This window comes from Branchiostoma floridae, chromosome 3 (genome assembly GCF_000003815.2).
Source record: "Branchiostoma floridae strain S238N-H82 chromosome 3, Bfl_VNyyK, whole genome shotgun sequence".
Classification (NCBI taxonomy): Eukaryota; Metazoa; Chordata; class Leptocardii; order Amphioxiformes; family Branchiostomatidae; genus Branchiostoma; species Branchiostoma floridae.
This window is the reverse complement of record NC_049981.1, coordinates 11,084,118-11,110,721: the sequence shown is the minus strand read 5'-3', so window position 1 is coordinate 11,110,721 and position 26,604 is coordinate 11,084,118. Positions and strand designations below refer to the sequence as shown.

Genomic DNA, 26,604 nt, shown 5'->3' with positions numbered 1-26,604 from the left:
CAATTTCCTAACTAGGCATCTGTGATATTTCCTCCCAATGTCAGAATCTTTTCTAGTGCTGTTTGTATAACGTTAGAATGAATAGTGGCAGTTGCAAACGATCTGCACTAAGTATTTTGGTCACTAGTCAGCGCTTCTGTTCTATTGATATTGACACGACAATGACACCCGCGCGCCTTTAAAATCTTCTTTCTTCTAGTCATTGTCATAACAGTTGTGAGGATGCAGTCCAAATAAACGCCCTAAAGATTGTGTCAGTGAAGCACTGACAGCTTTTGGACGCGGTGTTTGTTTAAATGTTGCGCTTTTTCACTTCTCCGGTGATGCGGAAAACAGCAGCGGCGCTCGCGTGCGTTCCTCGGGTAGAGGGCGCCACGGTCCCCGAAACACTAACAAACCCTGCACGGGACGGCAAATACGGGCGCACAGGCAGTCGGCAACGGCCCCTAACGGAAACAAAATCCCTGGGTACCGTTAAAACAAACTCTGGGTATATCATTTCAATTTGTCTACTTTTTAACTTCTGTAGCCCAGTACAATAAAACTACATGACATTTCAGCAATGTATCACGTTCTTTATTTACTGTCATTCGCTTTGTAATTTTCATCAATTTTTAGCAAGCAAGTTTATCAACTCCTTGGCTTTAGACAGAGAATTTAAACATAATATTTTACAATGCTAAAATACAACAACCTTTTCCCAAGCATGTAACGTTATAAACAAAAACATGAAATGACAACCAGAAAATTTCCAATTTTCTAAATCTTCAACGAAAACGAATCTCATCCTGTTCCAAACTCTCACGTGCTGTCTTGACTTTTCGTGCGTATCCTCGCATAGACTGTTCCGTTTGTACAGAAAAGGGTGCTGTAAGCCTAGCCCTTTGGGGGGACAAAGAAAACAATGCTTCATTCTTATGCAAATGAGGCGCTCGTGCCGTGATTGGCGGGAGGGAGAACACTAGACGGATCAGCCATGTTGCCTACAAACTATGTGAGCAGATTTTCTGGCAATGTCAAGTTTTGAGCGGCTTTTTCTACCATTTTTTACCAGGAGCGCCCAAGAGCAGGTAAGATTTTGATTCTGTAAGTTTCTATAAAGTGTATCAATGAAGTTTTGAGGTCGTGTTTGGTACTAAACTGCGAGAAAAACGTTTTGTTTTGGAAAAGTGTTGGTGTCGATCGCTTCCACAAATATGGCGGCGTACCTGGCAAAGTGGGGAGGGCAGTTTTGTACAGGTGACATTTTTGGCATAGTTCTCCTACAAAACGGCATTTTCCTTGACCCTGACGTCTTTCACAAGTTGAGATGTCCCGGGTTCGAATCCCAGCGTGTTGATTGTGCCCAAATTTCGCCACTAGGCTTAAAATTGTGTCATTTTTCATGCACAACGAGTTGAAAATTATAGGACAGGTGGTTCGGTCTTTAGAGGACATTTTGTACGTTCATAATTTAATTTCTGAAACCACCTCAAGATGCCAACGCTTCCAAGACGTCTCCAGCAGTGACTTCAGAGTCAAATCTCTACTCTGAAGTCGTCTTGGAAAGTTTGTTTTGTCTTGTCTCACGAAAATCAACGTCGTATGTCTGGAATAGTTACATGTCAGTGTTCTCACCAGGCCTTTTCAGCATAGCGGGCCGATACGCTGTGGGCTGGAAAAATGACGCTGTAAAAAGCCCGCTACGCTGTATTTTCACCCAGCGTAGCGGCCAAAAAATGGGGGAAAACTGGAAAAATACCGTACTAAAAATACGAAAGCACGTGCCAAGCACGCGCCTCCGCTGTTTCAGGAAGTTTCAGCTCGAAGGGAGGTGTTTTACAGCACCCCGCGTACCGCTATCTCGCAGCCCCCACCCAGGACCGCCCCTTGCGCGGCGTGCGTTCTGTACTGTAAACAGAGAACCGGCACAAAACTTGTAAAAAGTTTCGGTTCAAGTCCGGTCAAAATCGGAACGGCAAGAAACGCTTCTTGGACTTGCACAAAAATAGCACTTGTATATATTCCCTTTTATGTTGCAGTATACTTGTAAATCATCTAAAACCTTCCAAAGATCGAGAAATTTGCGTTGAGAAATGACGAAAAACATCGTGCCTGCATGCATGCAGACAGCTAGCGGTAATGGCGGCGAAAACATCGTAAAATCTCGCAAAAAATTCTCGCGAGATCTGATGCGTCTCTGTGACGTCAGGGGAAACTAGCGATCTCATTGGTTTAGGCAAAGACTTTAGGATAAACAACAGCAGCGACCGCCATTTTTGGAGCAAATTTTACCGTATTTTACCCCGAAAATTTCTGCCGTTTTGGAGATTTTGCGGGCCCAAAACTCATATCAAAAGGAAGCAAAGGTATTCTTGTTGTTTTTACGTCCAACACCTCTTATGTGAACGCATTATTCGTCCGCCGATCGCGAACTTGAAAGTCGGCCGGGGATGCCCCGGGCCGTGCCGAGCACATGTTTCTGCGTGTTTTGTTCTGTTTACGATGAAAAAAAATACGATGAAAACAGAGACTGTCAAAGTTGTTTATCTAGATAAAGTTGGTGGCAAACCGGACAATATTTATTAAAGTACGGTTGAGCTGAGTAAAGTATGTTGTTTATGAGTTTTTAGTTGTCTTTGATGCTTTGACTCAAAGTATCGTTACGTCAAACTGCTACAATTATCGTATATATGCCCCTAAAAACTGATACAATAAGCCTTCTGAATAGCCTAAAATGCAAGAGCTTCCGGGGGGGCTTCGCCCCCCTGGGTCCCCCCACCGGGGCTCTGCCCCTGGACCCCGCCGGGGGCCTTCGGCGGCCCCCGGACCCCTGCCCGACGCTGTGAAAAATTCCTGGTGAGAACACTGCATGTAGCTAACCCTAGCTCAAGTGACATAGTTTTCTTGAGCTTAGAACTTTTGTGTGTAAATTCTAAGTTACATTACTTGCAGATAATTTTGGTTATCAGACAGCCATATTTTTTCTTGAAGGCTTGTAGGTTGATTTTTGTCCCAGTTTTCTATCTACAAAGTTCAAAACAGTTGTTAGTTTGGGTACTTCAGAAGAATATACTTCATACTGTGCACCTGTTCAGCATTGGTCTCTATAATCTACATATGTATAATGCTGGAGTGTACTTTTCAAATAATTATGATAACATCTTAAGGCCCTGAAGTCGTATTCAGTTTAAAATCTATGCACGTCTGGAGATATTTTTTCCTAGAATTTCAGTCTATTTTCCGTAAATATTTCAGATTTTTACATGTACGTAATAAAACGATCCATTGAGTCTCAAGTTTACTGTATGTTTCAGTTTGGAAATGTTGACAAGTTTGGCATACTCACTATATGGATAAAAAATCAGAAATCCATATGAATAACCCATACATTTTATATGAAGAAGTGCTTTAAAAAGGGATTTACTAAGGTCTTTTGTGATATTTTGATGTCAGTTTCAGCATGCTAGTGCATTTTGTATTTGAGTAGTTATGGAAATGAAATAATGCCAATCCAATGTGACTAAACCTGGACAGGGCTAGGGACCAGCAGATTGAGGGTCTACATGGGGGGTTCCCACGACACATTACACTGAATTCAGAAGAACCCCTTTTGTATATATTACACTGACTAAGATCAACGAGGTCAGTTATGCAAAATTTGGTTGCCTGCTACAAATTATGACAATAAAAAGGCTTTCCCTTCAAATTGCTGGAAATCAAAATTGAAAGAAAGCAGAGCATGCAGACCCTCTAGAATGACAAGTGTGTAGACATGCCTTTCTCCTGTAGTATCTTATGTTGCCTCATAATTACAGGTTATTGGTTGCTAATTACAGCGCAGCCACATGTAGTCCTTAACTGATCCTGACTCATCTACAGGCATTTCATTTAATGTCACTCATATGCACCATACTGCTGCCTGATCAAATTACCTGCCAACATGGTTACTGGGAGATTCAAATTATGATAACTACAAATTCTACAATGTCAATGAATAACCTGTGTTTGTAACAGTTTTCCCAGATCATTTCAAACACAATTTTGAAAGAGGTTCAAAATCAGATTATGTAACTTTTTGAGCAGCCCAGTACTACCATAATCTCATTGTCATGTCAAACATATTTTTAAAAGAAGTTTGTAAACATCACAATGTTCCCTCCCAATGTCTGCTTTGAGAGAAGCAAAATGGTCAGTTATGAATCAGTGCTTAAGTCGTTCTAACTTGATTATAATTTTATATGGATGATATCCATGTACTTCCATCAATTTTCAGCCATTTCCCCCAAAAAAGTTTACAACCATACAAAGAAACTGTTAATCGTACAAAGAAACTGCAGAAATACATATACTAGTGTAAGGAAACAAGTATGTACTTATGTCGTAAAATGACAATTCCAACGTCAAAGGGAAAGAGGTGAAAGAACAAAAATAAAGGATTATGTGTTCAGTCATTTCTTCAGCCATTACTGGCGACTTAGAGTTAAAGTTGGATTGCATAAGGAAGGCAAGTTGTTTCTACCCAACTTGTAAGTTGGAATCTGTTTTGGGTTGTCCAGATGTCATCCTTATGTATGGCCTGACTTGTATGGACAGATGTGCCCCTCCCCTCATGTTGAGGAGGACTTGTCTGCCCTGTCCCAGTACAATGTGCCTCAGTCTGGTGATTACATGGTCCATACATCATTCACTAACAAGGTACAGCATATGGGCTGCTTCTGTGGGTCTGGAGTTACAGGGGGCCTGGCAGGGGTATCTCAGGGTTTGTACTAGGATTTTTGCACATCAAAGGGGGCATCCTAGCATGGTAAAGCTCCTTTCACAGTCAAAGCATCTCTAGGTTTGGCTAACCAAGGAGGTTGTGATGTAACCTCCTTGGGCTAGCACACCAAATAAAGCCAGATCTGAACCTCTACTTGGAGAGTAAGCAAAGCCACTTGGCAAGTGATGCAGGGGGTAGATCTGGGGGCATCCTCTCCCTGAAATTTTTTTCATTTTTGTAACCCTCATAAACACTATTTTGTGTGTTTTTACGGCCAAATTTATTGCAATAAAGCCACTATACCACTGGGCTGTCTCCAGGGAAAAAATTTAAGACCTACATTTTCATTAATTTCATATTACGATATTTAGATCTTTTGACAGATGGAATGAAATTTTTGTCCATCCCAAGAAGAAAATTTTCATCCTGTATTGTTGTAGGTGTATTCTTATAAGAGTAAAACCACAGATTCAACAATGAAAATCAACAACATTCCATTGGCTCTCAAACAATGAGTGGTATGTAAAAATATACAAAGCTAGAGACAGAAGTATATTTTATCAATTTGAAGTGGAGGCAATGAGATAAAATTTTGATTTGAACCTCCATCGTGAAAGTAAAGTACCTGTATTTGATGTTTTCACTCTCACCCTTACACCTAGATCCCCCCTAATGTTAGCTTTTGGATGCTAGCTCTAATGTGACCCACTTTCACAAGGGGGGGTAAGACCACTATCCCAGCAATTATACACATCCTAATCTCCAAGCAGATCCTACGGTAGCATAAGATAGTATCAAAAGCTGGCAGAGGAGTGAGTTTCGCTACCAGCAAATGGACACCTCTTGACTGACTACACAGTGTAACACTCCTTGGCCAGTTTGTACTATCTTATGCCATTGTAGGATCTGCTTGGAGATTATACACACCCCACAATACACATCCCAGATGACTGTTACCAAGAAGCATACTGTGAAATATGATTTTATCCACTCATCACATTGGGATCTGTATCGTAGGATGTGAATTTCAATGATATACTGGCCATGGCATACTCACCATTCAGGGTTAGACAAGTCCACTAGCCCTATTGTCCCGGGCAAGTTAAAGTGATGGTCGGACAAGTGCATGTCCTAAGATTTTTCAATGAGTGAGATTTTTATATACTTGCCACTTTTCAGTCATGGCATCAAGCATTGGTCAACAGAGAAATATAAAGCCAATAACAAGAATTCCATCGATGTAAGTAAAAGTACAGGTCATTTAATTTCGGGCAAGTGAAAAGTTGGTTTGGGCAAGTAAATTTTTTTTGTACTTGCCCGATAGGACAAGTGAATTTTAGAAAACTTGTCCAACCCTGCCATTGCAAAATCATGTACCGCAAACTCAAAGGTATTTACAGTGTATGTATTAGAAAAACAGACTTTGCACTTTGTAACATACTGTACACTTTGGTATAATGGCCTTTGTGTTTGAAGCATTTCACTGCTGGTAGGTAGAAACTATTGTGAAAGACATGTTTTTGTTCCAAACAATTTCAAACATGTTAAGTAGCCTTATAACAAAATATAAGAAAAATGTAGAAATAAGCTATACTTAGTACTATAGTAGGCATGGTTTTGCAGACATTTCTGTCTTAGTAAATTCAGTTGGAGAACCTGACATATTTTTGTTAGATTTGCCCAGTTTGTGTGCTTTACTCTCAAAGATCAAACTACATGTGTTGTAAATATGGACACATGCTGAAGGGTGTAGTTAAACAGTGTTAGATAAATAAAACAAGATAAACAAGTTTTGTGGTTCCACTGGTTCATATGTTGTTTGTTGGTAAACCGCGACATCACCCCAACCTCCCCCCTATAGCTTTATGGTCTAGAAAAGACCATTTGTGGCACAGTGTTCCTTATTATTTCATCATTAGCACAGAAAGATTGACTTTTTACAACTGTACAAAAAGTACTCACAAATAACTATTTACTCATTAATTTTTTGTATGAACTCTGTTCTTTGAATTATCTACATGTACCCGTGCCCATGAATGTTGTGTATTCATTGATTGTATTTATTTAGTTAGCTTTACCTTTTGCATTTGTGGCAGGAGTTTTTCACACATACAGTCAAACCTGTCTATAGCGGCCACTCAAGGGACTGGTCAAAATTGGCCACTATAGAGAGGTGGCCACTATAGAGAATATGCTAATTAATTGACCACAAGCAATAAGTTACACATGGTTTTAGTACCCACTATCTTTATTCACATAATACAGTACTGTACGTGTACTGCAATGATTTTTACACTATATGTATTAAGAAAACAAAAGCTATAAAAAGTTTTAAATGTTCTACAGTTGATATTGTCTGAAGAGACCGGTATCGTCATATTTCTTTGATCTTTCGTCTTGTATCCTTTGATACTTCGCCGTCCGTGTGTTCCCTCCCGCGTTCACACGTCAGGTTCGCCCATTATGCTAATGTGGTACTCACAAGAAAAGTCTCGTCATTTTAGACTTATCTCGTAATAAATGTAAGAATAAAATCCACCATAGTCTGAAGTTCATATCATTTTGTCTTTGTAACAATTCATTTGGAAAGTTTCTGTGATGAAAATTAATCTAAGCGATAGTGTATTAGAACGTAACTTTAACGCAATTTACCTCCGTATAGTCGTCTATTGACCTTATATGACCTTTTGTCAGCGGGTTTGGGTAGCGCCAGTTTACGAAGTTTTGTTTTGAAACTAAATAAAAGAGGTTTTAAATCCGGCGTAGGGTGACGATACGGCCGCTGTATATGGCAGAACGCGTGCCGAAACATAGATCAACGGTCCGCGTGGCCGTAATCGGCAATGTTTTTGTACCTGCGGGACCGGAAATCGTGTGGCCGTGGCCGCGTTGGACAGGTGGCCGCTAAGCCTATGTCTTAATCATTACGAATCCAAGGGACCGACAAAAAGTGGCCACTATAGGCAGGTGGCCGTTATGTAAAGGTGGCCGCTAATACAGGTTTGACTGTAATGGCTTTCCTTGTAGTTAGAACTGTGGTTGTACAGGTCATATGCTTGAAGTGTAACTAACAGCTGTCTGTGAAGGTATAGAAATGTCGGAAATATACACATAGATTAGAAACACCAACTTATTATATACATTTGCACTTGTAACTAATGTTAGCAAATGTTTAGGTGCATGCATTATAATGGTGACCAGTTAGAAGAGGGTCGGCATGGGGGGATCCTGACAATGCTTTACGGTAAATTCAGAAGGACTGGCAACAAAAGGGTAAATTGACATATTATTGCGAAGGTTGGAATGATTTTATTGGGTTTGTATTCATGGATTGACTGACAAAGCTAGTTGGTGAATACCAACAAAACTGGACGCTTATCGTGAGTTTGGGCAATGGACTTGTTAAACAAGAATTATTCCTTAATAGCGGTGACTTCAGGATACCAAATACCATTTTGATAATTTTTATGTAAAATTGAAGAGACATTCTCAAGAAATTGACAGGCAGATTTATGTAGTACCTTTTGAAAAATATCATGCTCTTAATCCTAAAGAGACATTGATAAGGATAGAATTATCTAATTTGTCATCATAAACTTATATCAAAAGAAAACAATGACATATTTACGACTCCTTATAACAAAATGAATTGTTCTTCTCTAGTAGGGTATAAAATTTTATGGTATACGGAATGAAAAGAGTACCAGTAGGTAATGAATATATATGGAAGCCTGGAAATAAAGAATAATTCAGTGTCAACTTTGTTACTACTCAAAGTTCTAGGAAAATTTTGTAAACATCATTTAACATGAATAGATACTTTGTCTCTATGTAAACTTTTATCCTTTTAATATTTTTTTCTCTACACAACATATTATAGACTCTATTATATGCAAAAAATGTCCACAAACGAGTTATTCAATATACCAGGCCTAAGACATAGGCTTGTCTTGAGGGAGTCCACCCAATATACACTTGAGACAGACTGATCGACTTTCCAGATGTTCTGTGAGAACCCTGAAACATAATCAAGGAGCTTCTTAGATTATTTTCTTGTCATGTAACTTGTTGATTCCAACATACAATACAATTGTAAGCTGTGTATCTGCAAGTAGTCTGCATGTGTACAGGTGGGTTCCACTCTTGCAATGTTGCCATTTATTTTACGTGCTGTAATGTTTCTTCAAATTTCCACTAGGGGATAAGATGTTAACCCCCCACCCCACCCTTTTGTTCATCCCTTTCCTTGTTTGCAGGCTTAACACTCCCCCCCCCCCTCCATTCCGCTTTTCTGTATGTTGCCTGAAAGATTGTAACTATGAAATAGTCTGATAGAGTGATAGACTGTACTCACTTGTATCATACTGGATTTACATGTAGATTCATAGTACAGTGTGTTAGGTGTTGTTTTAGGCTCTACAGTCAAAACTGCCCAAGAAAACTACTTGGGGGACGAATAAAAATCTATTCAGTCTATGTGGACAGGTGGTCACTACAGACAGGACTCTTAATAGTTAATGCTTGAATGTGTCTTAAGGGACACCAAAAAGTGACCCAATGGCCAGGTGATTCTGATATGGAGGTTTGGATGAAGTTTCCTAAACTCAAGTTAATATCCAGATTGTACATACTCAGGACTCGAAATACTTTTTTCTGCAGGTAACATTGAAAATTACCTGCACCAGACAAATTTCACGTGCACCACTCTGAATTTAGGAAGTATGGATCCAACTAAAATTGTTTAGTAATCATTGCTATTTTTTTTTCTTATACTGTATAGGTGGTAACAGTCAATGCAGCTGATAACAATCCATATACACCACATCATAGGACATTTATGTATAAAACCAAGTACTTGGACCAGTGTAGGCTAGGTACAGGAAGACACCAGAAATACATACACAGCTCCAATTTTACCTGCACTAACCTGCATATGCAGGTGGTATTTCGAGCCCTGTAATGTACTTGAATATGCTGTTGTATTTTTGTCAACGGTTAAAGTTGTTTTACTTTTAAATTAAAAAAAAGATGTAACCGTTCTCTCTCACTCTCTGTTGTTCATCCGTCGTCACCTTTAGCATACAATGTTTGCCTTATGTGCCAAATAATAGTGTTGTGAGTAGGGCTGGGTACCGGTACAAAAAATTCAGGTCCAGGTCTGGTTCAGGTCCAAAGGATCAGGTCCAGGTCCGGACCTGAACCTGGACCTGTTTCAGTATGACTCATACCAATGGTCTACTTCATCACTAGAAAGAAATTTGTTTGGTGGTGTATTAGACTTACACTGGCGTTTTAAAATCCTACAACGCTAGCTGCACCTGTACGATTGGCTGTAAAACTTGGTAGAAATTATTATAAACTCTACTCTACTTCACTCTTGTTATTTTTTTCCACCTGCAAGCCCCAAAACGTTTGAATGCCTTATAAAATAATCTGTTAAATTTCCAATCGGTCCAACATTCGGTCCACCCAATTTTTTCAGGTCCGGTTTTTCTGGACCGGTCCAATAAGAAAAAACGGTTTTGTACCGGTACACTGTACCGATACCCAGCCCTAGTTGTGAGAGTTGTTTAGAAGCTAGAAGCTTAGAACTTGAACAGCTTCCACTAATCATGATCTATCAACACAGCTATTGTCCTTTGTCAAGAGGAATTTAACCTCAAGTTCATTTCAGGAAGTATCATCTCTTTTTATCCTACCTCAAGGTTGGCTCTTGACCTTGTCCCTGTGGTTGCCATGGTAATGTGGTTCTTGACTGGTGGCCGCAAAATTTCACAGGCGTATAGGCGGCTGCAAATAACAGGGCAGTGTTGGGGCTTCCTGTGCCAAATAGTGCTTTTAGAGTTTGGAGTGTCATTAAGGATATAATAGGAATGTGGGGTGTTCTATGGAAAACGTGTCTCGGTCACTTTCCCAGGCTATAAGTTAATTTGGAACTTAGAGGCTGATTGTGTTGTACTGATCTGCTGTAGCACTAGCGGGACTCAAAATACTGGGTACATTATGTACTTTTGTGCACGCAAATTGGAGCTGTTCATCTAATTCTTTATAACTATGGGTAACTGAAAAAAGGGATCTGGAGCTGCTCCTTGGATTGGATGGGACAGAAGTGTCTCCATGCCTTATTAAGTTTTTGTCTGACCTGTCCAGACCCCTGACCATGCCGTGATGACCGACAGCAGCTGGATCTGACCCACCCTGGTTGCTACGGCAACATGGCGGATGCAGACTTCTTGGACCTAGATGACCTTGACCTTCTAGATGACCATCAGGTGAGTAACCAATATTAACAGCTGAAGGACAATAATACATTAACTTAATTATTCTAGGTCATGTCCAGCAGTGCCCCCTGTCAAGCTTTTTGGAATCTGCAGCTGGAATACTGTCCTACCAAGAAAAAGCACAAACCTTTATCTATCAGTGCTTCTCTGGTAAGGATGATTGGTCAGAAAATATTTACACATCTTCAGATATTATAATGTGTTTTAGATGTGCCAACACTTGTAAGTGTCAACATTTATAGAATAATGCACTCCTGTATATCTAAACTGGCCATGCCCGGGAGTGATGCATTAGAGATCTCTCAAACACCCTTTTTTCAAAGTGCCAGACATATGTAGCACAGCCAATAAAGGTTAATGGAGGATTATACGTACTCTGGATCATGTAACAGAAAGGGCAACCTGTCTGAATCTGCTCAATACAAAAGTGACTGTCAATTTCTTACAGACTGTTTTTTTATGGTGACGAAATAAATTCAAAAATAACAAAACAAAGCATGTCAGTTCTTTTCCAAGTAGGTAGTTAATTCATTTGATTCAATCCACCCATGTAATCAAGTGTTTTATTCACAAAGGGATTTAAGCCTGTTTTTATCTGTATGTGGTTTCTATGGCAACCAGGTAACAATGCCAGACTGCAAAACAGGTGTGTGACAGATTCAGGTAAAGTTCTTTGAATCAGTAAAACGTATAGAAGAGCCCTTAAGTTTAAAGGCTCGGTTAAACAAATTTAGTCTATGGTCGGCATTTATGTACTTGTAAAGTGAAACATGAGAAATGCCATATTTATTATTTAATAGATATGAAATAATAGTAAGGCATGCAAAATACAGTATTCACAATATACATGAAATAGCAAGTAGAGCATTGTAAAATTCAGTAAGACATGGAACAATAGTTTAGGGCATGAAAAATACAGTATCATCGACATGAAATACTACTTAGGGCATCTAAATTGAAGTATTTGTAATAATATTGTAAGACATATTTAGTAAATTGGCTATAGTAAGGCATGAAAAATGACATGTAGTATGTTACATACATATATGTATTTTCTGCTTATGCTGAAGTAACATAATGCAAATTACAAGGTACCGGTAACTCATAGATGACTTTTATTCAAACAAAATATGTTCATCAATAATATTCTAGACCTAGTCAGGCTTAAGAAAATTACAAGATGAAAGATACACATTACATATTTAAAAATAGAAATTCGAAAGATTGCTTCTGAGTTCAGTATTTCTCTTTACATTGTTTCATTATAACGTTATAAATTCTATCATTTCAAAAGCCTACTCTCAACATGCCCCTTCCGTCTGGTACATTTTGACATGATAAATGCATTCCTACAAAAACTCACTGTCAGGACTTACTAGACCATAACAGCAACTGCTTGAAATTCTGCCATCAAAATGCTCAGTATTTTTGTGTCCTTTGTCTCGCCAAAACGTCGCCAGAGTTTCATTTGTTTGGCCTAATTGTTTCCCAGAGTAATTTCATGGTGTTGTTGATCCGTATTGACTCGGCCAGATGGTTCCTACAAGCAGTCAGCTGCACTGGTTCCCTTCGCGACAAGATGTTGAAATTTGTGGTGGGAAAATTGCACCACAAACCACCCATATTTTGTCCTAATATTTCTCACAGCATCACGGTGTTGAAGGTTGGTACCTAAAGTTCAGATTTTTGTATGTTTTCATAAATTTTTGTATGAAGTGTTCATGTGGTTGCTACAGTGATTGGCAGTGTGAATATGGGAACTTTAAATTAAAGGGTTTAGAGTTACAGGGTCCTGGATGTAGAGAATTTTCTATTTTTAGTGGAATTGTTTTATAAAGGGATTTCAGGTTGTTGCCCTTTAGAGGATTTGAATTAAAAGGTGGATGGAAAGTTGTAAAACAGACGTTACCAGATTGTTGCAAGATACATGTGTAGTATAATTTGGTGTCGGCAGTGTCGTTTATTGATATACAAAGTGTATATTATGTAGGTGTGGAACACATGTAGGATTGTGGAACACATAATGTAAAGATGTTGTATTTTTAATTCTAAATCGTATTCTAGAATTTTTTCTTCAATTGTGAACTTAATTGCTATGATGTTCCTGGTAGTACCTTTTTGAGTCTCATATTTGGCCATTGGGCCATTGTTAGCTGCATATGACTTAAGTATGCATATACATGTATTGCTTTATCATAGAGTATTGCAATTGGATGAATGAATGAACCTAATTGTTTGATAGTTGTACATGATACTTTGTGCAATGTATGACAATAACAAATCGGTTAACACAATAATATTTGTCTAGTATAACAAAAATTAAAACTATGGGAATATTGACGGAATAGCTTGTTGACATTAAGTTAAACGTTTCTATCTGTTCTAATAGTAATTAATGATAATCAACTATTTCAAGGAGGATCATACAGTTTGTCTTTGGTTAAGTACTACAAATATATTGTAAGGGGTAAGTAGACATCAGAAATAATTGTACTGCTCTGATTGAACCTGTAGTACTAACCTGTATATGCAGGTGGTACGTACACTATTGTGCCTTTGTACAGTGCCAGTTGCTTTGTCTTGTGCCAGTTGCTTTCCCCAATATGTATTGGCAGTGGTATGTGCTCACTGAGAGCTTAAGTATCCAAGTCAAGATTTTATATTGACAGTCCAACACCTTTGTTAACTCTTCTTTCTGCTCTCTTCCAGAATGTGACAGAAAATGCAGAAGAATACGACTTTGAGAACTTCGGCTTTGAAGACCAAGATGTGGAGAATGAGTGAGTTGAATTCTGGTCAAAAAAAAATGTCATAATTAAAGTTTATGCCAGCTTCTTCTTCTGTCTTCTTAATCCGAATCCAACTTGAAAAATACACTTGAATTTTCGCGTCAGTCTTGAAATATTTTCTTAAGGAATGTGACATTGTTGTTACTATTTAGATAAAATGTTATAGATTTCAAAGGCTAATTGAGATGTTTTACCAAACCAATGCCAATGGCACAATTTTCAGTCTTGTTGTGTCTTCTTCATTTGCAGACCACCGAAATCAGCCGAAGGTCCGAAGAATGGTAAAACAGAAACAGGTAAATATTATCAAAAAGTGTTGTTCTTTAGAACATCTGCAGTAGAAAATTTCTACTGCAGATGTTCTAAAAAAACAAAATTTAATACTGGAATAAAAGTACCCTAGTCTAAAAGTCTGAAATCCTGTATTCTGTTTCCTCTTGCCAACAAAATTATACTTTCAGTTACTGCTTACTAATTATGATCTCTATAATTTTCAGGGTCACAAGAGAAAGTCGGTATTAAGCCATCCCAGCATTCCCCTGTCCTTCCGAGACCTCCGAAGGCGGAAAACGGTTTACCTGAGAACGAGGAACTGGAACTGGAACTGTCCATGGCGAGGAAACAGAAGGTCAGGCGGAAAAGACGGACGCGAGAATACGGAACTGGGAGACACGACTTGGACTCAGACCAAAGTACAGACGACTACACGCCAACAAGCGTACTGGGCGCTGTACGCAGGTTTGAGACCAAAACGTTGGATCCTTTCAGCAAGTCTCCTCCTCGCGTTCCCCCGCGGAGAAAGCCTCGGGTCGCGGGAAGACTAAAGGGCATGGAAGCAAAGTTAGACCGTGTTTTCAGTCAGGAACACAGACCCGATGCCAGCGAGGAAAACACGGAAGAAGTTTCGACCGTCTCACCACGTAATTCTACTAGTTCTGACGTTAGCGTGTCGCAGTTTAAAGAGCTTGAAACAAACAACAACAACAACAGCAATGTAGTAAAGAAGGGAAGGACTAGAGACAAACAAGACATGTCTTCCACACAGACTAAACTTCCGTCCAGAACTACAGAGGACGGAAAACATTCTGCATTGAATGGAAACTCTGACATGCAGTTGGTTGCTAGGCAACACGAATTGATTGACATTGAGGAGGAGTTGTTGAAAGAACCCTCCAAACTTGAGATTGAGAAAATCTTCCCTCCAGAAAGCCTGCCTAAAACGACGTCCGGTAACCAGTCCAGCGAAGACACGCTCTGTAGCGATGACGGGAAAAACCGCGACACGTCGCCCGAGGGTAATCAGACGGCGACCCCCACGCCGACACCAAAGGATTGTGGGAGTGAAGCAAGGCATGCTGGGAGTACTTCTAAACACAAGCTGCTGTCTGAGCGGATGTGGGAGGTTTGGCGAACTGGCTGGGATGGTAACCTGGCTGATCTGGTAAGGCATATTACAGTGTACACTAGTTTAAATGTATGGATCAACATAGCTTGCCCGGCTCTGTGCTTTTAACAGCAACTTTGCTTCTGTGCTTCTGGACTAAAATAAACACAACTCGAAATCTTGTCTATTGGGTATAGTTAAAAATGTTGCCAGTTACTCGACCAACCAATGCAAAAGCACTGACCCAACTCTGAAAAAGATCCCTATCTACTGACCCTATTTTTGTCAGGAGTGTAATCAGAAACTAGAAAGGCCGACATTTGCTTAAGAGCAAATACAGCATATTTCAGCCATACCCCTTTCCACGCAACATTGGACTGTTCCAAATCACCCCTGCGCAAAAATGGAACATCCTCTTAACAGTACATTATCCCCCAAAGTGGACTGGTATTGTGAATTGATTCCAGGTAAAAACAGAGCTTGCTTCTATTTTTCAGAAAATGACAATAATCACACCTTCCATTCAGAAAATTTTCATCATGACTGAAAATTGTTGAATGACTTCATTTAATGTCATTAACAATTTTCAGTACGATAACTAGGTGTAAGTTTAAAAAAGTATAAGCTCCTTGTGATGTGGGTACATTTATTATTGCAGTGAACTTTTTTTATTCAAGTAGGGCATACGATTTAATAATTATCAAGCAGGTGCAGGTACTGTAGGAGCGTTTGTTTTCTTCAAGCTGTAAAACTGTTAAACTGTTTTACTTTATATGCAATCAGCCATCGAGCCTATTCTTATTTTAGTTTAACAACTTCCTGCCAGACCCGGAAGATACGATTGAACCTTGTTCGAGGATTTATTTTCGTCTGTCTGGTCAGTCTGTTCATACCCTGGCGCTGAGAGTGTTTTATTGGGATGAAACTCTGGCAGTTTAAAGTTACTTACAATTTAAATGTTCAAAGTTTATGTCAAACAACAACAGCACTAGGAAATGTGGCCACTATAGACAGGTGGTCACTATAGAGAAAATGCTGATCTATTGACTAGGAGCCATACGTTACACATGATTTCAGTACACTGATCATTAATCATATAAACATTGCACAGGTAAGCCAATTGTTTAGATGTACAATTAAGTTCAAATAATTCTGAAGAGAAATATTGATGAGAAAATAATCATTCTCGCCACTGGCTAACTTATAATTACGTATCAAAACTAAACGCAGATTTTCTAACTAACGCACCTTTCGCCGACTTCATCAAAGGACCGCCGGCTATCAATCAAACACGGCTGTTGATTAGACTTAGAGTTTCAAACAGTCATGTGCTGTGTGCCAGTTGACAGCGAACTTCATGCTACGTGATGTTTTACATTGCTTGGACCTTCTTTCCTACAGCGGTGCTTCTACAAAATATTTAGACTGTAACACTGAGTCCCACATGTTTTATAGAATAGAATTTGACGCAGAACAGCGTTTTTTGCTGGGTATTTTTCTTGAAACATGTCCGTGGGAATATCAGCGAGGCGGCGACGTAGGGATATCAGACCGTCAACAAAAGTCGCACGGCGGCTAACGGCGCAGCGAAAATACTAGCGCTATAAATAAGCGCTTCAACTAAGGATGGCAACCCGTACAATATTTTTGTATACTGTTGAGCTAAGTAAAGTTTGTTGTTTATGAGGTTTTAGTTGTCTTTGAAGCTTTGACCCGAAATATTTTAAAGTCAAACTGCTGAAGAGAAGTAAGTGACTGCTACGATTATCGTAGATATGGCCCTAAAAAAACTGATAAAAGAAGCCTTCTCAATAGTCTAAAATGCAAGAGCTTCCGGGGGGGCTTCGCCCACCTGGGTCCCCCCCACAGTGGCCCTGCCCCTGGACCCCGCCAGGGACATTCGGCGGCCCCCGGACCCCTGTCCGACGCTTTGAAAAAATCCTGGCGAGAAGTCTGTACGGCCTGAGTCTTCAAGTTAACGTATTGTGTGGCCCCGCTTATGAATATTAATTGAATTAACTCTTCCTGCCGGCTAGACGCAGGTGCAGATGTCGGCTCTGTGGGGTGAACGTCCGAAAGGTCATGGCATGGAGAACGAAAGAAAACCAATTTCCCCTACAAAAAGTGCTGTAGTTAAGCCTTTTACAGTACTTTATGCCAAAAATTTTACTTGGATCATTTTACCAACTATCTTATGCCTATCTATACCAAATGTTACTCATACCAGGGTACAGGGGTGCAAAATATACCGTTATAAGACCGTCAACAACAGTCGCACGGAGGCAACAGCGCAGCGAAAATACTATCGCTAGCGTTTCAACTTCGGATAACAAGTTATAAGTACTGTTGAACTCAGTAACGTTAAAGTTTGTTTTTAGTTGCCTTTGACGGTTTGACCTGAAATAGTGTTACGCTAAACTCCTGAAGAGAAGTTAAGTGACTGCTGCGATTATCATAGATATGCCCCTAAGAACTGATACAATATAAAGCCTTCTGAATAGTCTAAAATGCGAGAGCCTTAGGCGGGCTTCGCTCCCCCTGGCGGGAACACTGCTATATACTGGATCATGAGGCCCCGCTTATGAATATTAATTAGCCTTTGGCCTCCTCTTCGCTGATTGGCTAGGTCTTTGATTCAATTAACTCTCCGGCTGACGCGCACAGGTGTGGCTCTGTGCGGGGTCACGGAAGGTCACGTCAGGAGGCCAAAAGAAAACAAATTTCCCCTCAGAAAAGTGCCAAAATTAATCATTTAAAGTCGTTTGTGTCAAAAATTTTACTTGAATCTTGTTACCAAGTATCTAATGCCTATCTATACCAAATTTCAGGTCATTTAATTGTAATACCAGGGTACAGGAGCCAAAAGTGTCCTTTTTTGGTCAAAAATTGGCTAAAAATCGCAAAAATAAGCATTTTGTTGCACTGTACACCAAAAGTGTTATTGAATTTATATGAAGGGATTATCAAGGCACATCTGTGTCAAATTTCAGCTCATTCGGTTGCAATACCAAGGTACAGGAGCCAAAAGTGTCCTTTTTTGGTCAAAAATTGGTAAAAAAATCGCAAAAATAAGCATTTTGTTGTACTATACACCAAAAGTGTTATTGAATTTATATGGGGGCATTATCAAGGCACATCTCTGTCAAATTTCAGCTCATTTGGTTGTAATACCAGGGTACAGGGGCCAAAAGTGTCCTTTTTTGGTCAAAAATTGGTCAAAAAATCGCAAAAATAAGCATTTTGTTGTATTGTACACCAAAAGTGTTACCGAATTTATATGGGGGCATTATCAAGGCACATCTCTGTCAAATTTCAGCTCATTTGGTTGTAATACCAGGGTACAGGGGCCAAAATATACAGTTTTGGTCTAAAATTGACCAAAAAATCTCAATAAAATCATTTTAGAGGCAGATATGGAAAAACTGAGAAAAAAGCATCAAGGTATTGGCCCATTCTACCCCTGTGCCAAATTTCAGGTCATTCGGTCCAGGAACGGCGGAGATGAATCACTTTGAAGATTTGACAGGAGAAAGAAAGAAAGAAAGAAAGAAAGAAACATTACGAATACAATATATTTCACCATACCATGTATGGCTGAAATATAACAACACATATAGATTTTCTCAGGACTTGTTGCTCCCCTTTACCCATGGAGGAAAACTATTGCAGTCATTCAGGACATGAGGCTACATCATGTTTTGTAACTTGTACATGAAATACATTATATCGTTCTTCCCTGGACCAGTGCCAGGCTAGCCCTTCAGTTTACTATTGTTGAACTGGATCAAAGTAAGGGTTCTACATGTGTAGGTGTAGAAGAATTTTAGTTTTTCTTTTGCAAATGATAGGCTAAAACATTCCTTGCCACGATGTCCCCTGACATGCAATCAATCTTGTTTTCTCCAGCAATATCATATTGGGGACAAACCATTTGCCATGCGGGATGAAGGAGGCGACACCATCCTCCACACGGTGGTGGCGCGGGGACACCTGGCCTGCGTACACTGGCTGGCGGGAGGGCCGTGTTCCGACCTCGTGTTGGCGGAGAATGAAGACGGAGACACTCCAACAGCCGTGGCAGCTAAGGTAATGTTACTTGTGATTGTGTACGCATTCATTTTGTCTGAGGGATCATTTAGACAGTAGGATCCAAGATGGCTGACCTATCATGTCACACGTCTTCAGTATAGCGACACTATTGAACTGGTGGATAAAACAGAATGGGTTTTTGCACACTGTCAGTTGTTTTGTCTGAGAGATCATTTAGCAGGTACAATATAGCCAACCTATTACACTTCATCATGGCAGTGCCCATGGAGTGGCGGAGAAAACAGAGTTTTTCATGCAAATCTTCATCCAAAATTTCAGTACACAGTTTTTGTAAAACAGACATTTTTGTCTGAAACTTTTGAGTGTGAGCCAGCTTTCAGTCAGATGTAATGCCTTTGATAGCTGCTAGATGTCCTTTCTGTACTCCGTCTATTGTTTAAAAGACTCCTCTTGATACTTTGCAAACTACAGAATGCTAGGTTGAATGATACTAGTGGTCTGTAAAAATGTTGGTATGATCAAGGTAGTCAGAGAAATGCAATACCATTGCCAACTGCTAGATGTCCTCTCTGTACGGTCATTGCAACCTTCATTACTGTTCCTTCTCCCTACAGTATGGGCAGCTGGAGTGTCTACAGTGGCTTGTGTGTGAGACCCCAGCAGGCAGGGAACTAAGGCTCATGGGAGACAGACAACCACTCATACATCAAGCAGCAAGATATGGGCAGGTAAAGTAGGCTCTTAAAAACATTTTCGGTCAGGTGGTATTCGATTATTGTTTCTGGCCACTGTGTCGATGCTTTATCAGCCTTAGGCCACACGGATTTGATTTTATTCCTCTGGGCATCACATCATAAAATCTAAGTGGTATGGAAGGCTGAAATCAACTAGCAATCATACAGAACATTGTATACCAAAGAACATATTCTTTGTATGATTTATGGTATGGTCACAAACCAAATTTTTTTTAAACAAAAAATGTGCATGGACATCTTCCATACAATTGAAGTCAATGTGGAGATGCAATGTGGCCTAAGATGAAGTTGAACACTAGCTAGATAGTGTAAAATTGACCTTTGACCCTTCCCAGGAGCCCTGCTTGAGATGGCTGTTGAGTCACATGAGGAGTCAGAATCTGGGCATGGACATCCAGGATCACCATGGTAACAGCCCCGCCCACATAGCAGGCATGCATGGACATCTGACATGTCTACAGGTAAGCCTTTCTTATGATGGCTAAGACTAGGGCACAAGGAAATGGAGACTCGTGCCACCCTATACTAGTAGATCCTAAGATGTAAGATATGAGAAGGCTGAACCTTATTGAAATGAGAAAAAGATTTGTGGTGTGATGTTTCATTTCTAAAGTCAAGTTGAAATATGATTTCCAGCACAAAATTGGGCTTGCCCAGACTTTCAGCTGTCCAACTCAAGTCGTTGTCAATGATTAGCAATCCACTGTTTCTGTGATGTCAGGTTATACAAGTAGATCATGGTTGTCCCATGGTTGTAAGGCGCTGATCTGAATGGCTTCTTTGACAAGGTTCTTTCTACGTCCATGACTCTTACCTTGGAGGCTAAACGTTTGTTGTGATGCTTTCAAAGTTGTTGATCTTGGGCACTAATGTTCAAGAAACCTGATGTTATCTTTTGATCTCTCCCCAGACGCTTGTCGAGTACGGCGTGGACGTGTTAGCTAAGAACAGGGACGGGCTGACGCCGTGCATGCTGGCGGAGAGACACGGTCACCTGACATGTGTCAACTATCTCATCATTGTGGAGTCCTGCTCCACGTTCTCTGAACAGGTAGGTGGAGGAATGTGGTGCTTCCTTTATTGAAGTTCTAGTGCAGTAGTATAGCTCTAATAATGCAGGAAGTTGTCTGTAAGTTAGAGTTTTCTTGTCTATGACTGAAACTCCATTTTGTTGCATGAAGGTTATCTACCTGAAGCAGTCGCTAGGCAACAAGCTCCTCCCCAACAGAACAGCGATGGACGCCCAACTTCCTGACGACAGCAGCCACGAGATTCGCAAGGTCAGATGTAGTCCTCTGTTGCTGTCCTCCCTCTGTCATCCTTTATGCTATGTTTCTTTACTAGGTACTAAAACATGCCTCCTACACATAGAAACACAGGCTTCTGGCCACCACACTAAATGGGGACCATTATGCTAATTTTCAATTAGCATAGTGGTACTTTGCTAGTATCTACTTGCATAATGTCTGATCAGATATGAAAAATGCTTATATTGCCTTCCAAAATGACAAAAAAATCCTTCATGCAGTGCAAATATGATTCTTGTTGTTCTAAAGAAATAGAAGATTAATGGCGTTAGCAATTCTGTAGAGACTTAGACAATAGATGATCTCGACATCAAGTAAAGTGCGGCATACTGAAACAATGTTTGTTCCTTGTTCTACCCCAGATGTTGACGGACTATGCAAGTTTTACCCGAGACCTGGTCCAGCAGTTCCGACAGCTCCAGTCTCCCAGCAGCCCCCAGGACCTCAGGGTACAGAACAGAGCAGCGGATCTGCAGACACGGTTTCAGCAGCTACAGCAGAGCCACCAGGCAGGACAAACAAGAACTGCAGCCGGAAACAGCAAAATGGGGCTGGAGCCTCTGGATGTTATGAGGTAACACCAGTTCACTTTTATTCTTGGGGTAGCCTAGATTTTTAGGGATATCAAGTCAAAGAATGTTGGTTTCAAATTTCAATTAATATTTTAAATTGATTGCAATTTGAAACTACTGTCCACCTACTCGATATTCCTAAATACCTCATTTTTAAAAATGGATATTTTAACACAGACTAAGGTGAACCAGCATTTATGATTTAAGGTAGAGTAATGAATGTAGAATACCAAATCTAGTAAAGTTCTTTTAATTCTTACGTTTACATTTTTTTTTGTTCAACAATTTTGTTCTTGATTTTTCTATGATATCCCTGGTGCATAAAGATTTTAATTTTCTTGAACTACCATCCATACCTCTGATATGTTCTGTAGCAATATCTACAACGTCATTCTTTTCTGTATTGTTACTGCTTTTTTTTTTAGTAAAACTGTCAACGATTTTGCTTTTAATCAGTTTGTACTTTCTTTCATCAGACAAAGACTGTCCGAGGCAGGACGCAGGTTATCCAACTCCCAACCAGAGGTCAACAGCCTCCGACCTTCTACCCCACCCTTCCTGCAGTCTCCTCCTAGGGTGCAAAGGCTTGTGGGAAGCCCCACTCAAAGGACTGTGGGTAACACAAGTGACCCAGACTCTAGTGAAAGTAATTTGCCACTCTTGGCAGACCCTGATGAAAGCTCACCGTTACATCGCAAATACGATCAACCGTCTACAGAACCTTTGGGTAGACTCCAGCAGAAAGAGGAGGTTAAGCCAGTGGAAGGATCTCAGACACAGAGAAGAGATGTGGTCGAAAGAGTTGTGATGAGGAAAGAAAATAAATCCAGAGACAGGCCTGAGTCTGAAAGCTCTACAGAGCCAAATTCACCAAGGACGTTAACAATGGTTGCACGAGCAGTGAAATCCAAGTTCACAAGGAAAAAGAACCATTCCCCTTACAGTTCCCCGTCTTCTAGCCTTAGTAGCATGTCTTCCTTCACTGACGGTGACACTCCCGTCAGAAATGGTGGTAATGGTTTGGGCCATAGCCCCAAGAGAGTACCGCCAACCTCAGAACATAAACCCAGGACTTCTAACGCTGCCGAGGGTTCTAAGAACTCCCCAAATGCAGCAAAAGACACCCAACCTCCACATAGATCTAGAGGAAAAAGACCGGGCCCTGTGATCGAAAAGTTGAACAGTACCGACAACCTGCACCGAATATTTGAGAAATACAACATCAAGGGAATTCACGAGGATGCGTCGGAAACAAGCGTGAACTTTGGAGGATTCCGTACACCGCTGGAGGTAAGCGAGGTGCCAGAATTGAACATTGACGTGCACCAACCACCAATGGACTATCTCCGGAGACTGCAGCCTTCAGATTCCGCACTGAATTCTGAGGCCGCTGGTTTCGTGGAGAAGGAAGACTCCCCCATCCCCCGCAGCTCGCCGCTCCCCGGGAACGCTCGCAGTCGAAGTAGCCCCAAGAGTTCTCTCAAGGATCCCAACTCCAAACCCAAGCAGCACGGACACCGCGTAACGTTCGAAGAGACGGTCTCGCAGATCGAAGTGGAAAGGTACACGGATGACGTTTCAGAGCGCTCGTGGTCCAACGCAGACGATCGTTCTGTAACTGTCTTACCAGGAGAGATGAGTGAGGGGAGTATCCATGTCACAGAGGCACAGGTACATTACACAGAGACAGAAGTGAAACTGAAGGATATGTCTGACATGTCAGGAGAAGCTGGGGATGACCGTGGCAGTCTGCAGCAGGGGGATGGCCAGCGGAAGAGAGAACAGCCTGAGGGTGTTCCTGCCCAGCACTTAGAGGTGATCTCTTCTATAATTTTGTTCAACATATTCTAGTAGCTGTTTTGCTTTTTGCAATCTTGTTCTTCTGACAACCATTACTTTAATCAGATTGGAAAATTGACTTTGTAATAAGAAATGAGGTAACCCTTTTTCAAGAAAAAGACTTAGAATACATGTATCAAACAAATACTACTCTTATGGTATTATATTTGAATAGACTATGTGTTAAGATGTAATATGTCCTTCTGCTCTTGTTCAGCTTTTAAGAAATTTTCCAAATGTTTGCTCACAGCAGGAAGGTGCTATACCACTACAGAACTCACTCGACTACTACAATGTGGATGGAGACCAGGACAATAAACCATGGTGAGGACAATGCTTTTTTAAGATCAGTTTTTTTAATCTTTAAGATCATCCCTGTGACTTTATGTCATTGTGTTTTTTTTACCAAACTATTGTTTATCTGTGAAAACCAGTGATAACAACTTGTTAATGTAATCTGTCTACAGCATAACATTTTGGATGTTGAAAAAACATTGGGGCCTACCACCTTACCTTGAAGAACCCCTGTGAATACATGCAACATCAAATAGACATTATGTTTTGCAATAAGTTTTGTTGACAATTACAGTGCCATTTAGAATCATGGCATGACATCCTTTTAGGATTTTCTTGGAATTGATGTTTTGATCTCATACCCTAATTATGTACTGATAATATGCCTGACATTGTAGCAATATAGTATTGTTCAAGATGCACAAAGATTGAAAGATTTAAAGGTAAATTTAGCTTAGGGTATTAGTTTTATCTTCTAACAATTTTTGTTTATTTCTTCAGGTATGAAAGTTCTGGAGATGAGGGAGAAGAAAAACCACATGCTCACTCCACAAGACAGGACCCACCTCCCAGTATACCCCACCCTGAAGCTGAACTAGAACCAGAACAAGTCATGTACTTTTGAACCGCTACAGAGACATGTATGGTGCCAGTAGGGGTAGACTTACAAGTAGGGCTGCATACTTACAATTGCAAACAAAAAGATAGTATAAAACACTTATTCCTTATCACCTGAGATGCCAGTCCGACTGCTGATAGAATCACCCAAAGATTGTTGGGTGATCTGACTCAGGGATGGACTGGGACGGACAGAGAGCAGAAAATGCCATGTTGTATTTTAAACCTCCTTGATTTTACTATCCGGTATGCAGGGTTGTAGCCAGCCTGAAATAATTTTCTGCCCCCCAATCTGTTTTGGTGAAAAATTACACAAGAAGACAGTTTTTTATATCTTTACTGACTTTACATATAGATTTTTGTCCATCACAGGACGGAATGGGCAAATTTTTTTTCTGTCCCCAGCTGCAAAATTCCTTCAAAGGACGGAAGGGCTGGCACTGGCTACAACTCTGTCGGTATGTTAAACCCAAAAATCTCTGTGGTAATGGTCTGTTATCCCGTACTAGTACACAGCCCTAGTTGCAAGTCCAACATATACATGTCATTTCCAAATGTTCAAGCTTAGCCATTTCAGCAATAAACGTCTTTCTGCGAAGTTCAGGGGCAGTCACAGAAGAAATACTTTTGAATGAGGGAGGAAGCTTCCCATCAATCTACTATGCAAAATTTGGTTCCAAGCCATTAGATAATTAGTGAAATAAGATATAGTTACACAAGATTAAACAGTGAGGTGAACAAGTGAAAAAATCCAGACTAACGTGACAAAAGTAGATTCTATAGTCTCATTATTGTGTCCATGTATAACAATTTTTTAAACCTCTGCTCATTTGTTTTTCTGTTTTGTAGGATGAACTATTCCAATATGATTTTATGGATGTTGCATTTTAAAAAGGGACAAATCAGAGGATCAACATTTAAAATAAAATATCCTAGAACCAGAAGAATGAAATGGCATGGCCTTAATGCAACATTAATAAAGGTTATACCTACAGGTGATAAGATTTGCAAGGTAACAGTTACTCAAGCAATTTGATAGAATTTGGAAACACGTTTTAGAAAGCATCCGCTGTCTTTCACCAGTGTCTGGAGAAACATCTGGATATACCAGCTTTTAGACCAAACTCCATTGGACCCAAGTTTATACTTTCAGAACATCAATATTGTACTGGAAGGTTTTTGCAACCATCTTCTAACCACCCACTATCCCTTGGTAATTGAAACTCTTACTAGCTGTTGTACATGTGTTATGTGCACTATTGATAAGTGTGCAGCTTGCCAGACGTGTATGCTTTTATCTTGAATTTTAACCATTATCCTGCTAAAGTAGCCGTTTGGCACCGAGTTTGTCCTTGTTATGGGTAAGGCAGTAGGGAAAAGGTTGGCATCATTGGAATGACCTACACTCCTATAGTATATGCAGGAAAAACAAAATATTTTGTGAAACCACGTGTATGTTTGGTAATGACAAAGGTTTTTACTTTTGAAATTTGATTAGATTTCAGTACCATTATATGAATAATGTGTACGGATACTCATGACCAAATGATGAAGTAAGGACCATTTTGTATTCATGTTACATTTATGACATTTGACAATCAAGTCTTTTAACTTGTTTTATTTTTCATATTTAAATGATTCTAACAGATTTAAAAAAAAAATAGAACTGTAAATGTATTACAGTTATATCACTGAATTCCACGATAAAAATATGATAGTCTTGCACTTGTAACAGAAATATTTTCTTTCCACAATAAGACAGTTTTGTGTGTACATTGTGTATCAGTAGCACAAGTTAAAGACTATTTATACAAATGTATTTTTGTAAAAAGAGAGAGCCTTTTCTGTCTGCTGTAAAAATGTACATATTTTAATATCCTCGAATTTGTAAAATCAGTTTTCCATTCAAATTTGTAATGAATGGAAAGGTATTATTGCTGTGACATAAGAAGAGAAATACATTGTGTATCTGAA

The 26,604-nt window shown here is 39.9% G+C and overlaps 1 protein-coding gene across 2 annotated transcripts; it reads left to right on the top strand.

Moving 5' to 3' along the window:
- Nucleotides 1-902: 902 nt before the first annotated feature.
- On the top strand, nucleotides 903-26,604 carry LOC118411309 (synphilin-1-like). 2 transcript variants are annotated; one of them, XM_035813504.1, is made up of 14 exons: nucleotides 903-1,070; nucleotides 10,892-11,013; nucleotides 13,732-13,802; nucleotides 14,061-14,107; nucleotides 14,309-15,252; nucleotides 19,102-19,281; nucleotides 19,860-19,973; nucleotides 20,336-20,461; nucleotides 20,911-21,051; nucleotides 21,182-21,280; nucleotides 21,670-21,881; nucleotides 22,356-23,694; nucleotides 23,972-24,042; nucleotides 24,514-26,604. In XM_035813504.1, exons 2-14 carry the CDS (start codon nucleotides 10,957-10,959, stop codon nucleotides 24,635-24,637), a joined length of 3,525 nt encoding a protein of 1,174 aa, XP_035669397.1. In that variant the 5' UTR covers nucleotides 903-1,070; nucleotides 10,892-10,956; the 3' UTR covers nucleotides 24,638-26,604. The 2 variants fall into 2 exon arrangements, with proteins under 2 accessions (XP_035669397.1, XP_035669396.1); XM_035813503.1 differs by having other exon boundaries at nucleotides 23,969-24,042.

What these genes read in the sequence shown, in the direction of transcription:
- LOC118411309 (XM_035813503.1), top strand. Translation starts at nt 10,957, where the DNA reads ATGGCGGATGCAGACTTCTTGGACCTAGATGACCTTGACCTTCTAGAT. An exon ending in GCAGCCACGAGATTCGCAAG is followed by an intron (nt 21,281 to 21,669) that starts GTCAGATGTAGT and finishes GTTCTACCCCAG; the next exon opens with ATGTTGACGGACTATGCAAG. An exon ending in GACCAGGACAATAAACCATG is followed by an intron (nt 24,043 to 24,513) that starts GTGAGGACAATG and finishes TTATTTCTTCAG; the next exon opens with GTATGAAAGTTCTGGAGATG.